Below are 18781 nucleotides of genomic sequence, written 5' to 3' on the forward strand. Positions count from 1 at the left end.
TCGTTTTTTAGCAATTTTCCCTTCTTTTTTATCTTAACATGTTTTTTCTTTTTTGTTCCGATTCATACAACTTTTTTTTTTTTACTTTTATCTGAAAATTTGTATTCTTTTTACATTTATCAGTTGAGTATACAAATTTTAGTATTGGTTTTAAAAAAAAAATACTTTTTTTAAAAAATCAATAACTTTATTTTTAAAGACTTAATTACAAAAATATTTTTTATATCCAAATTAAAATTTAATTTGATGCAACCAATCTCTTAATTAAAAAAATAAGAGTTTTAAATCTTGTAAAAGAACTAATAAAGTGATAAAATAAAAAGTTAATCATCGTTAAATTTATAATTTTTATTAAATGTGATCTTTATTATTTTAATTTTAAAATAATTAATATTTAATTTTATCACTTTAATGAATTTCTGGTTCGCCAATAAATAATAGTTTCATCCTTTCTTAGAAATATGGACTCTCTGGTTCGGAAGATTTAATGCAAAGAGTAAAAGAGGACATGTAACTAACCACACCTACTATATTTAATTAATTTATACCTTATTTTTCGGTATTCGATTTAATTAACCTATACCTTATTTTCGATATAAATAGCCATTTATATATATGAGTTCTCATTTGCCATTCCTATATCACTTTCCCTTCCCTTCTTTGCCTCTTTCGTATCGTATCCACCACCCTCTCTCACTTCATAATATCTCATACATCATATATCTATCTATATATATGCGCATACATATCATTTAATTTCAGATTCAGAACCATATAGAAGCACTTTTTTGGGTTCATATTATAATAATTAATAATGAACGACCTTCCAAAATACGAAGCCAATAGTAGTGCTCTGAGCCCCATAAATTTCTTGAAGAGAGCATCAGCATGCTATGCCAACCAAACCTCAGTCATTTATGAAGGAACTCACTTCACGTGGCAACAAACCTACGAACGTTGTCGCCGTCTTGCTTCTTCTCTCCGTTCCTTCAACATTGCCAAGAATGATGCTGTAAGCTCTAAGATCTCAATTAATTCATTTCTCATCATAATTATTTAAGAGAAATGTTATTTATATACTAAAATCAGCTACTAAAATCAGTCATTAATATATTTGTGTATAAATATATATATGATTTAATTTATTTTTAATGTGTATTTATATTTTAACATGTATTTTATACTGGTGGTTAATTTTAATAGTTGATTTTAATGTATACATAGTATAATCCATTATTTAATTTGTTAGTTTTAATCTCTGCAGCGGTTTAATTTGTTATCTTTAACAACTTTATTATAATTAACTTAGTATTTAAGCTCAAAAGAAAAAATATATGGCTGAGAATCTGGGATTAATACAGTGTAATGCTTCATAGAGTGTAGTTTAGATTCAAACACTGTTATCTTTCTCATTGGATAGAGAGTTTTTAGTGTTTTAACTTTTAACTTTTACCAACTATTAAAAATATATATATGGCATTAGAAATTTGAATACAAAATAGTATATTTCAAGATGTGTCTTTTTTTTAATCTTTTAAATCTTAATAATTAACCAATTCAGCATAAAGCTAACGTATGCGACCAATGTCCAATAGTCATACATCTAAGGTACGTCAGTTGCGAGGGGAAAGAATAAATTTTTAAAGGGTTATGTTAGGTAATTAATGACTTTTCTGAATGACATAAACAACAAGTTTTAAATTTGGTTATTATTAGATATTAATTACTCATATCACTCATTATATTTGGGATTAATTTACTTTTTTAATTCTATTATTTACATTGTTCAACAATATTATTGTCTATCTATATTTTTTTTAACTTTTTTTTCGCAAATTTAAAATAAATATAGAAAGGAAGAATTTAGAAGGATTGATACATATTTTTATAATTCAAAAAGTTTATACGTATACCAAAATAATTAGAGATATAATTATTTATATATTTTTTATTAGTTTAATTTTTTAAGAAAAATAATTTCATAACATAGTATTATTCTTTTTGTAAACTTAAATTTTTAAGAGAAATTATTTTATGACAAATAGCAATATGATAATTTATTAGAGATAAAATAATAAATTTAATTAAAATCAAATAAAATTTTTTCAATGTGGAGAAACTTGAAAATAGAGTTTGGGAATTTTGAAAAACTAACTAAAATCTCAAAAAAAACCTCATTTTCCAAATAATAAAATTTGTGAAGGGGATTTAACTTTCTAAAATATTTTCTCCCTTCTAAAATCCTCGAAACTAAACTTTTAACAACACTAAAATTTTTTCCTATTATTGCAATAGCCTAACATATATAAACGTGGAATAAAATCTAGTTAAACTTCAAATCTGATCTCTAGAAGAGATTTCATGAACACTGATCAACACTCCACATTATTTCTGCTCCCACCTCATGTATGTAGTTTTATATATATTATATTTTCTGTCACTTATTTTATGTAGTTTTATATTCACTGTATTTTTACTATTATGTCCTGAGAATATGGACCCCATATTTCACATATAAAAGTTGACACTAAGCAAGATTTTTATTTTTTATTTTTGGTCAGTTTTCAATTATTTTATTTAACATTTGCAATTTCTTTATTAAAAATAAAAAGATCAATCAAAAGTATAGTGTCCAACAGTCCAAATATAAGTGTATATTGGGACGAAACAATATTTTTCTTGTGTTGATAGAGCTAAATACATTTTGAAAAAAAAAATAGAAAGAAAAAAGGTGATATTTGTTAAAGTCAGTAAAAAAAAAAAAAGAGTTTAAAAAACAATGAGCTTTCCCTAACCTTCATTTCACACTGAGATGACATTAAGTCATTGATGGTATATTGGTATGTGTATATCTTAATTATTTGTATATTACAATATGAGATTATATATGTCATTTTTTTCCATTAATCATCAGATGAGATGTAAACTTATTCTAATAAATGAAATTTAATCACCACCTAATAGCTAACCATGATATTCTATGCTTAACAAGAGTATAAATATTTTTTTAAGAGTTTAGTTAACAAGTAGTGTTCTAAAAATACTTAATAAGGTACTAAGTATGGAAATATTTTGCTAAAAGACTAAAGATTATAAAATTTGAAAAATAAAAATAATTAAAACAGGTCATCATTTCCGCAACCCAAAAAAAAAAAAACAAAAAAAATTCCAACTGTCTCACCAAATATTTTTTCTAAATCACGCCCCTACATTTTTTTTCCAAGAGGCACACATTCTAGGTTTGTTTCTAAGAATAGAATAGGATAAGACATTGAAAATAAGATAAAATACTGATAAATAGAGATATAAAATTTTATATTCTTATATTTTGTTTGGTGATAAACTAGAACAAATTATAAAAATTTAATTTATTCTCATTTTTTTTATTCAAAAAATTTGAGATAAAAAATATAACAATAAAAGATATAATTATGAAAAATTAACAAAAATAATGAAAGAAAAAATAAAAAATAAGTTGTGTCATTTGTTAGTATCTCCGTATCTTTTCTGTCAGAATGGATAAAAAAAACACTAATGTAGTGTTTCTGAACACATTATCTCTGTCTATGTCTCCTCTGCCAAATACAAAACTCAATAGTCTATCTCTGTAAACAAATGCAACCTATATGACAAAGCGCTTTTTACTACTCAAATAACGTTTTATATAATTATATTCTTTTTTTTATATCGGTTTTTTAGATGATCATTATACTATTATTAATGTAAAAGAGTAATTATTTAAATAATTGAATGCACGTATAGATTTGTAGAAAAAGGGAAAAAGGTTAAAGTTTGGTAATAATTGAAGATGACCAATTTGGTTTTTCAGGTGTCAGTGGTGGCCCCTAACATTCCGGCAATGTATGAGATGCATTTTGCTGTGCCAATGGCAGGTGGTGTACTCAACACCATTAACACTCGTCTTGATGCTCATAACATAGCCACAATTCTCAATCATTCCGAAGCCAAATTCTTCTTTGTGGACTATGAATATGTCTCCAAGGCAAAAGAAGCACTTCAATTACTCAACAATTATGCCCCCAAATATTTTCCACTCGTCATTCTCATACAAGACACAAATTTAGAAAGTAACTCATCACCCACCAAAATTACCAAGTTTGGTGATGATCATTATGAATATGAACAATTGATCCGAAAGGGTGACCCAAATTATGTCCCAATTGAAATCAAAGATGAATGGGATCCAATTGCATTGAATTATACATCAGGGACTACCTCGTCACCCAAAGGAGTTGTCTACACTCACAGGGGAACATTTCTTAGTACCTTAAGCAACATATTAACATGGGGTATGGGAACACAACCGGTTCTCCTATGGACACTACCCATGTTCCATGGTAATGGGTGGGCCTTCACCTGGGGTGTGGCGGCGCGTGGCGGCACCAATGTGTGCCTACGTTACACTACAGCCGGCAACATTTTTAGAAACATTTCGGATCATCACGTGACACACATGTGTTGCGCCCCTATAGTCTTTAGTATTATCTTGGAATCCAAGGAAAGCGAGCGCCGGCAGATTAAATCCCCGGTGCAAATCTTAGCCGCAGGATCGCCTCCGCCGGCGACTCTGCTCCATCAGATTGAGTTAATTGGGTTCCACGTCACACATTGCTACGGGTTGACTGAGTCAACAGCGGCCGCGCTTTCGTGTGAATGGAACCACGAGTGGAACAAACTACCAAGAGAGGAACAAGCAAGGTTGAAATCGTTTCAAGGGATTGGATCACTGATGCTTGAGGATGTGGATGTGAAGGATTTGGAAACAATGGAGAGTGTGAAAAGGGATGGGAAAACAATGGGGGAGATTGTGTTAAGGAGTAGTGGACTAATGAAAGGTTACTTGAAGGACAAGCAATCAACTTTTGAGGCATTTAAAAACGGTTGGTTCCACACTGGAGACGTAGGGGTTGTGCATCCTAACGGTTACATACAAATCAAGGATAGGTGCAAGGATATAATCATTTCTGGAGGAGAAAACATAAGCAGTATTGAGGTGGAATCTGTTCTGTATAGGCATCCCAAGATATCGGAAGCCGCGGTGGTTGGAATGCCACACCCAAGATGGGGGGAGAGCCCTTGTGCATTTGTGGCATTGAAGAAGGTGACAGATTGTGGTGGAGTGAGTGAGGATGAGATTATTGCATATTGTAGGGAGAATTTGCCTCACTACATGGTTCCAAAGATGGTCAAGTTTGTGGAGGAGCTTCCAAAGACTTCAACCGGTAAGGTTCAGAAGTTTGAGTTGAGGGAAATCGCTAAGGCATTCGTGGAATCAGAGAACAACACCAATTACAAGAATAATGTTTCACAAGCTGTGTCTCGCCTTTAATTTGAGGAATAATAATGATAAATGTATTATTTTGTGTATTGGGTAGATTCATGATATTTCATGTTACAATTAAATTAAGTCAATTACTTTCAATAATAAAGTTAGTACGAGTCGGGTCGGTGTATGATATAAAATTAGGTGAAAATTCAGCTGCAGTTGACTTTACGTGAAGTTCATCCAACGGCTCTCAGATATCAACTTCACATGAAGCCAACTGCACCTGAATTTTTACCATAAAATTATTACATTGGAGGAGTATGCAGCATCACTATCAGCTTTTTAATGTTGACAACCTTAGCTTATAAAAAAGTTAGCACATTAATTCCTTTCTTTTCTATCAGTATCTTTCTAATAAATTTAGATTCTCTAAAGTTTGAATTTCCCATTTATTTTATAGGTGGGACTAAGAATAAATATAAAAGAGAAACTAATTAAAGATAGAAGATCACACTTTACTCTGTAAAGTAAAATTAAATTTGAACCCTGCTGGCTGCTACTGCTTTTCAAGATTATTATCTGTAATAAAATCAGCATCATATTGTATCTGGGGCACTATAGTGAAGAGTGAAGTCATCATCTATTACCTGCTAAAGCTCAATCTTTTTGCTTGTCGTGACATATAGAATGTAAGGTGGAGTATTTTTTGTTAGTAATAGTAAAAGTACATCTTTAAAAAAAATTATAATTAACCTATAAATTCTTAAAAAAAAATATTGAATACATTTTTAAAATAGTGTAATGATAACTTTTTATAGGTCTGTAAAAAAATACATAATTACATTACATGACTAAGCTATTTTAATAACTAAATTCAATTAAGTTGGTCTAATAATAATTTATTAACACAATCAAAACTAGTTAAAGAAAAAAAAAGACGTATAAAAAAATTTTGGTTAAATTTAGTTATAAAAATAATTTATTTATCTAATATTTTTCAAAAAGAAAAAAATGATTGCTGCAATTCTAATTTGGTATATGAAATTTTTGTTGTAACCCTTGATGTTATTGAAATGAATTACAAGACCTTAGAAGAATCATTAGTATAAAAGTTAACTATTATACTAAGAGAATTCAAAATTTTGTAAGATTCGTTTTTAAGTGATGGTAGGCTCATCGTACAACTCTTTTTTAGGTATCTTCGAAATTCAGAACATATCATTTTCTTTTAAGGACTGACATCTTTATGGGTTGGCACTGCAATATTTTACTCAATTTTTTTTAATCCAAATATTTTACATCAGATCTTTTTACAAGTAGATTTTTTTGTTGGTTTTTTCTCTCCTTTGTGAGACCCAAACTTAACTTTTTAGGAGTGTATTCTTACTTCCTAGTATCACAACCTTAATTCAGTTTTTGAGGTCTTTTAAGAGAAAGAGAGTCCACCAAAAAGTTTGCAGTAGGAGAAATTGGTCTCGCAAGAGAGAAATTAGGTTTCTCGTTTTTACACAGAGCAGCAATCTTAGAATGGCAGTTTCTCATTCTTTCACCGTTGGATCGACGTGAAATTTGAACTATAGATTCTTCACATCTTGTTCTTCATTCTGGACGGTGGAGATTTTAATTGGAGATCTGCATAGGGAGAAATTGGCTTCGACAGCAGCTCTATTTTTTGGGTATATTTCATCTTCTTGCTTCTCATTTGAAAGCTTTGGTGCTTTGATGTTTTGGCTGGTTATATGCACATTTTTTGTGCTTTTTTTGAGACTCTCTTGTACCTAATTTGATTATAGTGGAGCTATTTCATTGGTTTGGACGACCCGTGGTTTTTACCTCTCACATTGAGGGGATTTTCCACGTTAAAATCTTGGTGTGTTCTTGTTATTGCTTTACTTGTTATATTTGCTTGTTATAGTTGCTGCCATATTGTATTGTGAGTGCTTCCATATTATTCTTGTGTTGGACATTTTTGTTGTTTCCGCTGCTAGGCTCTTTCATACTGGCATCGGAACTGGTTGGTATTTTTCTGGGCTTGTGATTCTGTGAATAATAGAAGCTAATACTAATACTAGTAGGATGATCACTCTTAATGGTCCTAATTATGATTTGTGGAAGTCAAAAATGGAAGATTTGCTTTATGTCAAGAATTTTCATCAACCAGTTTTTGGTACAGAGAAACCTAATGATAAATCTGATGATGATTGGACTTTGTTGCATAGACAAGTCTGTGGATATATTAGGCAGTGGGTTGACGATAATGTGTTAAACCATATTATTGGAGAGACACATGCTCAGACCCTTTGGATTAAGCTTGAACAGTTGTATGCTCGAAAAACTGGGAATAACAAGATGTTTTTGATCAAGCAGTTGTTGGCTTTGAAATATACAGATGGGACATCAATGACAGATCACTTGAATAATTTTCAAGGAATTATGAATCAGTTATCTTCCATGGGTATCAAGTTTGATGAAGAGGTTCAAGGATTGTTACTTCTTGACTCCTTACCAGACTCGTAGAAAATTCTCAGAATGTCATTGTCTAATTCTGCTCCTGATGGTGTAATCTCTATGGATCTTGCCAAGAGCAGTGTTTTGAATGAAGAGAAGAGAAGAAATTCACAAGGTACATCAACTACACATTCAGATGTTCTTGTTTTTGAGTCTAGGGAGAGAAACAAAAGTCAAGGTCCTAAAGGTAGAGATCAAAGCAGAAGCAAATCACGAGGAAAGTATAAGAATATTGAGTGTCATCATTGTGGTAAAAAAAGATATGTGAAAAAATTTTGTTGGCAGCTAAAGAAGGAGAAAGCCAAGGCAAGTAAAGACAAAAGCACAAATAAAAATGATGGTAGCAAGGAAGACAAGGTTAATGTAACTCATGATGATTTTCTTGTTGTTGAGGAGTTTGAATCTGTTAACCTTGTTGATAATAGCATTAGTTGGGTGATTGATAGTGGTGCTTCTATTCATGTTACATCTAGGAGGAATTTGTTTACATCTTATACTCCTGGTGATTTTGGTGATGTGAAAATGGTTCATCAAGGTGTTGCAAAATTACCGGTGTTGGACAAGTTTGCTTAGAAACCTCCAACGGTACCAAGTTAACTTTGAAGCGTGTGAAGCATGTTTCAAATATTCGGTTGAACTTACTTTCTGTTGGTAAGTTGTGTGATGAAGACTTGGATAGCTCATTCTCTCGTGATAGTTGGAAGCTCACCAAGGGTTCCATGGTTATTGCTAGAGGTACTCGACACTCTAACTCTTTATTTAACTCAAGCAAAGATTGTGAAAGATGTTGTTAATGCTGTTGAGTTTGTTGATAAAACTGATTTATGGCATAAGAGATTATGCATATGAGTGAGAAAGGTATGAATATGTTATCCAAGAGGAATCTTTTATCTGGTTGCAAGGTTGCTTTGCAAAAGTGCAACCATTGCTTTGCTGAAAAACAAAATACGGTTTCTTTCAAGAGTCATCCGCCTTCAAGGAAGTCAGAGATACTTGACTTGGTGCATTCTGATGTATGTGGGCCGATGAAGACAAGAACACTTGGAGGGTCTATCTATTTTGTAACCTTTATTGATGATCATTCTAGGAAATTATGGGTTTACACCTTGAAGACTAAAGATCAAGTTTTAAATGTGTTCAAGCAATTTCAAGCTTCTGTTGAAAGAGAAATTGGGAAGAGGTTGAAATGCATTCGTACTGACAATGGTGGTGAGTACTCAGGTCTATTTGATGCTTATTGTAAAGAGCATGGTATAAGACATCAGAAGACTCCTCCAAAGACTCCTCAATTAAATGGCTTGGCTGAAAGGATGAACAGCATATTGGTTGAAAGAGTTAGGTGCTTGTTGTCACAATCTAAATTGGCAAAATCCTTTTGGGGTGAAGCTTTGAGCACTGTTGTTCACGTCTTGAACTGGACACCATGTGTTCCCTTGCAATTTGAAGTGCCAGAGAAGGTATGGTCAGGTAAAGATGTTTTTTATGATCATTTAAGAGTCTTTGGATGTAAAGCTTTTGTTCATATTCCCAAAGATGAGAGATCTAAACTTGATGTAAAGACTAGGCAGTGTATTTTTATTGGCTATGACATGAATGAGTTTGGTTACAGGTTTTATGATCCTGTTAACAAGAAGGTGATTCGAAGTAGAGATGTTGTCTTTGTTGAAGACCAAACATTGAAGGATGTTGATCATGCGAAGAAGCCAATGGTTCAGCCTAGTAACTATTTTTCTGACTTGGATATTACTTCTTCTATGCCTATAGTAGAAGATGGTAGAGTTGAAGCTCAAAATAATGAGCATGATACAAGTGCAGGTGAAGATGGAACAGTTGATCCGATACTTGATGAAGTTGGTGATGATGATCAAGATGAAGAACCAGCTTTGGAAATTCCTGCAAATGCACTCTGAAGGTCTACAAGAGAGAGGAAGCCTTCGTCAAGGTATTCTCCACATGAGTTTGTTTTGTTGACTGATGGGGGAGAACCTGAATGCTTTGGAGAGGCTGTTGAAGATGAAAGCAAAGTTCAATGGCTTGAAGCTATGCAAGAAGAAATGAAGTCCTTACTTGAGAATGATACCTATGAGTTAGTGAAGCTACCGAAGGGTATGCGAGTTTTGAAGAACAAATGGATATTCAGAATCAAGAATGAAGAACACAATTCTAAGCCTCGGTATAAGTCTAGATTGGTTGTTAGAGGTTTTAGCCAGAGAAAAGGTGTTGATTATGAGGAGATCTTTTCTCCTGTTGTGAGGATGTCATCCATTCGTGCTGTGCTTGGATTAGCAGCATTTCTTGATTTGAAGATTGAGCAAATGAATGTGAAGACAGCTTTTTTTCATGGTGATTTAGACAAGGAGATCTATATAGAGCAACTGGAGGGTTTTGTTGTTAAAGGAAAGGAAGATTTTGTGTGCAAACTTAAGAAGAGTCTTTATGGGTTGAAGCAAGTTCCAAGATAGTGGTACAAGAAGTTTGAATCTGTTATGTGGGAGCATGGTTACCGTAAGACAACTTCAGATCATTATGTATTTGTGTAAAAATTTTCTGATGATGATTTTATCATTCTTTTGCTTTATGTGGATGATATTTTGATTGTGGACAAGAATGCTTTGAGGATTAATGAGTTGAAAAAACAGTTGAGCAAGTTCTTTGCTATGAAGGACTTGGATCCTGCCAAATAGATTTTGGGCATGACTATTAGTCGTTATAGAGATTCCAAGAAGCTTTATTTGTCACAAGAAAAGTACATAAATAAAGTGCTTCAAAGGTTTGGCATGAATGATGCCAAATGTGTTGCTAGTTCTTTTGCTCCTCCTTTTAAGTTGAGCACCAAGCAGTGTCCAACCATTGATGAGAAGAAACAAGCAATGGATGAAATTCCTTATGCCTCAGCTTTTGGAAGCCTGATGTATGCTATGGTTTTTATTTTTCACCTATTATATCTCTCTTATATATTATTATAGGACGGACCTACATAGGATAAAGAGGGGGCACTTGCCCCCACTCTCATTTTATTTATTTTTTAAATATATATGTAATATATCTTTATTTTAAATTATAAATGATTCTACTATAAATAAATTAAACCCAATTATTTAAAGTCCCAAACTTATTTTATCTTTCTATTATTTTGACTATTAGTTAACCTAATCAAATTTAATCTTTTCTTATTCTCAAATCCTAACCGTCACCACTCCTTTATTCTCTTAAATTCTCATTTTTATATTTTCAACCTTTATTTTTTTTCTTTTTTGTCTACTAGTTATCTTCTCTTCATCAAAAGATAAATTTTAAATTTTTTATTTTTTATATTACCTCTCTATGAATCTATGTATCTTTCAATTTCATTGTTTCTTTTTTTAATATTTTCAATTAAAAATTTTAATTCAAGTAATTATAATTTAGGTATTAATCTAATTTTTAATTCTGTTCATGAATTTATATATTTTATTTTATTCTCAATTTAGTGATTCTTATTATTTATTTTTTTATCTTTCGTTCTATTTTATTATATGTTATTTTGTTGTATATAAATTTCTAAAGTTAATTGATCAATTTATTAATTTAGAATATATATTTTTCATTTTTAAAAATAGTAATAGAAAAATATTTTAAAATAATAATGATTGTTTGGTTATATATATAGAGAGACCTTTAATCAAGTTGATAATGAAATAATTATTTTCTATTTTTAAAATATGAAAATAAAAAGAAAAATACCTTCAAGATTTAAAGAAAAAAAAGGTTAGTGACTAATGTAATTTTATTTTTTTTTATATTCGAATAATTAATGTGCATTTTTATTTTATTAAATTTAAATTAATATCTCTTTTGATAATAATGTATATTATTTTTATTCCTTTAACATAAATTTTTTGATTCCATCACTGCATGTAAACCCTCTCTTGTAAGAACATTTTTGAAAAAATATTGATTCATCAAAATCCGTAACAGCAGTATAGAATTAATGAAATTTAATTTTTAATTTTCCACGGAAAATTAGTTTCTTAACACTCGTGGGAGTGAAGATATTATTCTATTGTGGATTCTTATGGATTCAAAGGAACTCGTCATATATGTATAGATGTGATAAACGTGATAATTTTATTATTATTGGTTAATAATAACGACTAGTTTACAACTATGTTATTTTACAACGGTAGATACGATGCATGATAGGATTTTATATAATGTATAGAGTTTTTAGTAATTAAATCTAATTAAATTAATTTAAATTCAATAAAAATTAATTTTTATGAATAAGACTGTGAATATACGCTCTGATTAATGTAAACGTCGTGTTTCTTTTTTTGGTGCGTTTTTTTAATTATTGTCTTTTTATTGTTGTATTTTTTTTAATAATTTTGTAGTATTATGTATTTTTTTATTATTTATTTAAATTTTTTTTTATTTTTATTCTTGTTAAAAGAATAAAATAAAAAAAATTATAAAAATATAAAACAAGAAGAAAAAGATAAACAAAAAAAGAAGAAGAAGATAATGTCGAAGAAGAAGGAAAAAAAATCACTTTTGAGTTATGCAGAATTTATTGGGAAATAATTTTAGTGTATTTTGTATTTAAATAAAGTGTACTTTTGATATGTGCTTATTTGAATTGAGTTTGGTTGTGTGTCGTCATTAATAAATAATTTTGATACATTTTAAATTTAAATAAAATACACTTGGTCTATGTTTGTTTTGAACCGAATTTGTTTTATATCATTATCATTAAGTAATTTTGGTACATTTTAGATTTAATTTCGGTGCATTCTGATTTTAAATAAGGTGCACTTTTAGTCTAACCTTATTTTAAATTAAGTTTGTTTGTGTGTCGTTATTATTAAGAAATTTCGATGTATTCTGAATTTAAAATGTCATACGTATAAGAAGAAGATGATAATAATGACAATAACGACGATGATAACAATGATAGAGGAAGAGGAGAAGGAAAAGAAATCGAAAAAATTCAAATGAGAAAAGAAAGAGGAAGAGGAGGAGAAGGAGGAGATGGAGGTGGTCGTGCGATGACGGTGATGACGATGATAATAAAAGAGAAAGATGAAGAAATAGGAGGAAGAGGAGAAGAAGATAATAACGTAAAGCAAGTGTGGATATGAAACACATTATAATAATTTGATTGAATTTGGTTAATTGTTTTGTTTGATTGTAGAGATTTATTCTAATTGATATAGTTTTTTTTTTGTTACCCATGACATTTCCTAACCTAACAAGTCAAGAATTAATCCGTTACAAATCAAAATTCCATTTAAGAGTTTGTCTATAGGCCAATCCTACCTAATAAAATATAATTTTGTTAAGTTTTAAAATTAGTCTCTCATCTATATAGCAAATTGACCATTTTTAGTAATTCGGCTTTTAATTAAGATTCCAAATATATTATTTTACTTTCTCATATTCGAAAAAAGAAACTGTACTAAGTTAGTCTTAATTTTCTTCTAATAAATATGACCTAACGCTATGAGGAATTAATTTGATGTATTTTTTAAAATTTAAAAGACTAAAATATTATAATTAAAATTTTAGGAATTAAATTAATACAAATTATCAATCTCAAAATTATTTTAGAGTTTAATTCTTTGTTATTGTTGTTATTATATTTTTTATCTAGTAAACATTTGACAAATTAATCTTAAAAATAATTTAACTCATGTTTAGAAATTAACTTGATTATATATTTTTATCTTCAAAAAAATATTTTAACTTATTTAATTTGAAAAATAAAAAAAGCTCACATGTGTATTTGAAGTACCAAAATGAAGATTAATCTTATTATTATATAAAAAATATTTTACAATTATAAAAAAAAAGTTGTCAATATAATTTTATATGTATTTTAAATTTTTTTTATTAAATTAATCTACCACTAATACATATTACAATAGAATAATTAACTTTATATATAGCAGAATAGTTAAATTCTTTATGAATAAAAAATAGTTATCATTTTATTTTTTGTATTTTTATTATATATAAAAATTTTGTTAAATTATACTTATAAAATTTAATTCAAATATAAATATAATATAATTTTATATTCTTATAAGATAATTACTAAATCACTAATTTTCTATGCTTATATTACATTATCAACTTTATTCGATCCAAATAAACATACATATTTTTTTTAAAGAGTTAAATAGTAAATAATAGAGGTGTACATGATCGAGTAAAATCGAGTTTATCGTAATTCAGTCACAATTATACTAAATTTAAATTGAATGAAAATTGGTCCTTTAAAATTTTAATAATAATTTATAAAAAAAATTATTTATAAAAAAAATTATTATCGAAAAGTTGATATTCATATTTGTATTTGAATTTGTCTATAAATTCTAATTTAATATTTCTTTGATTTATTTTTTAATTCAACAAATATAATTAAATATAAAATAATAAATTTATAATTAATATAATACAATATTAAAATTAATTTAAAAAATATATATTTTTTAGTTCTCTTAAAATGTACACAAGTCAAGTAAAACTGAATTCGTCTTAATTCGAATTTAATTTTAAATAATAATTAAGTCTATTTTTAAAATTTTTATCAATTTTAAATTTGATAAAACTACATCAAATTAATCTTTAAAATATTTGGATGTGGATTGAGTCTTTGAATCGGATCAGACTATGTTCCCCCTAGTAAATAAATAATATAATATTGGATACACGTGACACACGCAGCTGAGGCGTGAAAGTGAAAGGTGAATTCTCGGGTACGTGGTGACGTGTCAAGTATGAACCTTTTCCCCCTCTCCATGTCCATGGTATGCGAAAGATCCCAGACAAAAAGACAAATACCAAGCCATTACGATTTAGTTGAAATGGTGATGAAGTATCTTTTTTAGTTACATTTTTCAAATTTTTAAATTTTAAACCATATCATGCGACATGCGACATGCGACATGCGACATGCGACATTTAATGTATATTTACGTATACACAGTTTCTTCTTCTTACGCTTTTTTTTGTTTGTTTTCAGTTTTCGTCTCTTCCTCCTTTTTAATTTTCAGCATTTTCTATTTTTGCATTTTTCGTTTCTTCTTTTTTTTCTCTTTTTTTAATAAGAACCAAACAAAGAAAAAAAATAAAACAAAGAAAAAATAAGAGTAACAAAAAAATAAAGAAAAAAATAGTAAAAAAAAAAGAAATGTACGTATTTATGTGGCTCTAGAGTTGTTTTTTAGTGCAAATCTGAAAAGAATTGAGACATGAAAGCGTATAATAGAAAAAGTAAAAAACAAACCAAAGAGATGGAAAGAAAATTTCTTAACAAGGCATAACAATTGGTTCTCATTAAGTCAATATTGAATATTTTTGTCAATATTAAAAGTTGTTGTGCATAAAATAAATGCTTTACAAAAAAAATAAAATCTTTTGGAAAAAAAAAGGATGAAAAGCATAGGATGTCTTTAGTGAAATAAGAGATAGTGCATGCTCCAAAAAAGAAGGAAGGCTTAGGAATTAAATATGCGTTATTGAAAAATTTGACTATTATTCAATGAGGAATATCCTCTTTGAAAGAAGATCATATGCTCTTACAACATCTTGGATCTAAACATAATGATTGCGTCACAAATACTAGTTTGAGAGGTTGGTACTTAGACAAATTTACGAAGTTTGCAATTCAAAAATGATCAAATTAAACATAAAATGATAAGGGGGACGGTGACAGAAATAGGGGATAGAAACATAATAATTAGATATTGAAACGGTATGTGGATACAAAATGAGAGAAAATGAACATCTTTATTCAATTGTTCTTGTGTCGAACCAACGAGAGTCATATATAGTAGAATGTGGTTTTTGGGATATATTAGTTTTGGTGTGAAATTTTCATTGGTGTATAGAATTATGGGAGTGGAAATTAGGGGTCTTAGAAGAATTATGCAGTGTCTTATTACGAGAAAGTATGAAAAATAATGTTAATTGTGAACTATATGAAGAATGGATTAAGAAAGAAAGGTAAAACTAAAAAAAATTTAAATTATTTAATTTTAAATTTTAAAATTTAAAAAATTAGGATTAATATTTAAACTTATTTACACTACGTCACCATCATTTTTAACATACGTTCGTCGTCATCGTTTTTTGGTCCTTACCGATACCGCTGCAGTCTCCCTTTGTAGCAAAGGCCGATGAACTCTGCAACCACCCAATCAGGACATCAAGGCTTCCCCATGCTTACTTCAACGGACACGAGCATGGCCCCGGAGGCTGAGAGTTCCCAAAGTCGCACACGTATTGTTGTACACTTTCGTCTTCCCAAATTGATCCAAGTACCACAGAAATTCTAGCACGTGTATGCCGCTGCAACGGGACAGTGTTAACAGTGGACCGTGATTCTTTAGATATTGCTTGAATGTATTCTAGTCACATCTTTTTTGTTTATTCATCTCCTTTTTCTTTTACTTTAATAGTCAGTTTATGATAGTCATTTTAGCAGGTATGCAGATGGTTATTTTAATTTTTATATGGATAATTATTTTGATTATTGAATTGGGTTTAATTATATATAATTAAAATATGTTAGATATTCAATTTATTAGGTATACGATGATTATTTTTATCCTTAAGTGAATGATTATTTTTACTAGGAGTGACGGACACCAGCGTGTGATAAACCAAGTAGCGACAGTGAAGTAGGATAATTATTGATGAAGGTGGAGGTGGCAGCGGGTTGGAAAAGAAGAGGGTATGAAGTGAAATGCTTTGGTAAATTAGAGTTTGGGATGGTTATTTTTTGGAATAACTAAGTGAAATTTTTATTTAGGTAATTTGTGGAGTGTTTTTTTATTTTGAGTAAAGTATCGTTTTTGTCCCAAATGTTTAGGGTATGTCCCAAAGTTGTCCCTAACGTTTGAATCGTCATATTTAAGTCCCTAACGTTTTAAAATTGGCTCAATATTGTCTTGCCGTTAGGGATCTATTAACAAAATTAACGGCGGGACAAAATTGAGACGATTTTGAAACGTTAGGGACGTAAATAAGAAGAAAATGTTGGAGACAAAAACGATACATAGAAATAAATTTTAGTTTTATCCTTTAATATAATATCAATTTTTTACGGTATATAGTTATTCAATTATTTTTTAATCACATCTAAGTAAATTATACTTAATTACGTTACTTTTATTCTAAAAGTATTTATATATAATTTTACTTTTAAAGATTTTTACCCTTAAACATTAAAGAATTTTGATACATTAGAGACAAAAGATACAATTTATACTTTATTGTATATGTATCATTTTTTTCTTTTTCACAAGTTTATATACTAGTCATTCTACAAATATTTTATGACGAGTAAAAATCTTTAAGAGTAAAATTATAAAAAATAAATTTATTTAGAATAAAAGTAATGTGATTAAGTTTAATTTACTAAGATGTGGTTAAAAATTGAATAACTATGTACCGTAAAAAATTGATATTATTGAAGGATAAAATTATTTTTATGTATTATTTTTATCCCCAACGTTTTTGTCATATTTAAGTCCCTAATGTTTCAAAATCATCTCAATTTTGTCCCGCCGTCAATTCTGTTAACAGATCCCTAACGATAGGATAACATTGAGCCAATTTGGGAACATTGGAGGACTTAAATAGAACGATTTAAACGTTAGGGATAATTTTGGGACTTATCCTAAACGTTGGAGGATAAAAACTAAGGTTGCGAGAACCGGACCGGTCATTGAACCGGTCAAGTGACCGGTTCAATGGTTCAATGGTCCAACCGTGGTTCAACCGGGGTTCAACCGGTTTAATTAAAATATACAATAAAATTATAAAAAAATTCAATATATAATAACAAATTAACAATAAACTGAGTTTTCTTAATAGTTAACCAAAGTACCAAACATGTGTTCCTTTCATAAGACTATCTTAATCTTTAGATTCATTGAACAATGAATAATACATTGCCATGGCAATTGATTGTTACAGCTTCCATATGCAGCAATCATGAGTTTTCTTAATAGCAGAAGGTTTGTTAACCAAACATTTGTTCCTTTCATAAGATCATCTTAATCTTAGATTCATTGAACAATACATTGCCATGGCAGTTGATTGTTACAGCTTCCATATGCAGCAATCATAAGGAGGGGGAACCATTAAACAGAGGATGTCCCTGTCTTCAGTAGAACCGTATCAAATATTATCACAATTTTTGTTTCTTTTAATCAACAGAGGCAGTAAGAATTAAAAAACAAATATATACAGTAGCTAGCAGAAACTCAAATTCAGTACTTCCACATATCAATAAAACCTCAGCAACAAGAAGAAATAAGAGATCAGAGCTCAATTTTTGTTAGATGATGAAGAAACAGAGGAAGAAGACTTTAATCTAATCGCAGATCCAATTGCGATACCAACTCGCAAAGTTAACACAACAACATGCAAGCAAAAGGATATGGCGATTGCGGTGAGGAACATGCAGCTGCGATGGCGCCTGGCGAAAAGAGGCAGACGAAGGAGGAGATTGAGGGTGCTCCACCACCATCTCCAATCTCCAGTGGTGATGTCACTAACGATGCTAGTAGCAGCGTCACGGTCGATGCCTCTGCAGAAGGGAAAGGGAAGGCTGTTGCAGTGATGGAGATGATGAACGCGACTCCACTAGATCTGATTGCGACACTAGTGGTACAGTGCTCCGAAAACCGAGATGAGCAAACGGCAGCTACATCGTTGCAGAGAGGAAGCAAGCGAACTTCTCTGGCGCGTGGGATTATGGAACCTATCTGGGAGAAGATCACAGAAGAAGATGAGGCTGGTGTGGTGGAACTTGGAAGAGAAATTAGGGTTGAGGTGTGGTGGTTGGTGAATGAGGGAATGAGTCTCGCTGTTTGCATAAGGGATAGGGTAATTGGGTTACCGGGTCAGCTTGTAAGTGGGTTGGGCTTGTTTTTTTTTTTCGGGTCAGCTTGTAAGTGGGTTGGGCTTTTTTTTTATCCATTGTAAAAACCG

At 30.1% G+C, this 18781-nt stretch overlaps 1 protein-coding gene across 1 annotated transcript; it reads left to right on the top strand.

Moving 5' to 3' along the window:
* The first annotated feature begins 629 nt into the window (after positions 1–629).
* LOC107458085 (trans-cinnamate:CoA ligase, peroxisomal) lies at positions 630–5388 on the top strand. Its single transcript, XM_016076298.3, has 2 exons — positions 630–1012; positions 3830–5388. The coding sequence occupies exons 1-2, from the start codon at positions 815–817 to the stop codon at positions 5348–5350; spliced, it is 1719 nt and encodes a 572-aa protein (XP_015931784.1). The 5' UTR covers positions 630–814; the 3' UTR covers positions 5351–5388.
* The last annotated feature ends 13393 nt before the right edge of the window (positions 5389–18781 follow it).

Source organism: Arachis duranensis, chromosome 7 (genome assembly GCF_000817695.3).
Source record: "Arachis duranensis cultivar V14167 chromosome 7, aradu.V14167.gnm2.J7QH, whole genome shotgun sequence".
NCBI lineage: Eukaryota > Viridiplantae > Streptophyta > Magnoliopsida > Fabales > Fabaceae > Arachis > Arachis duranensis.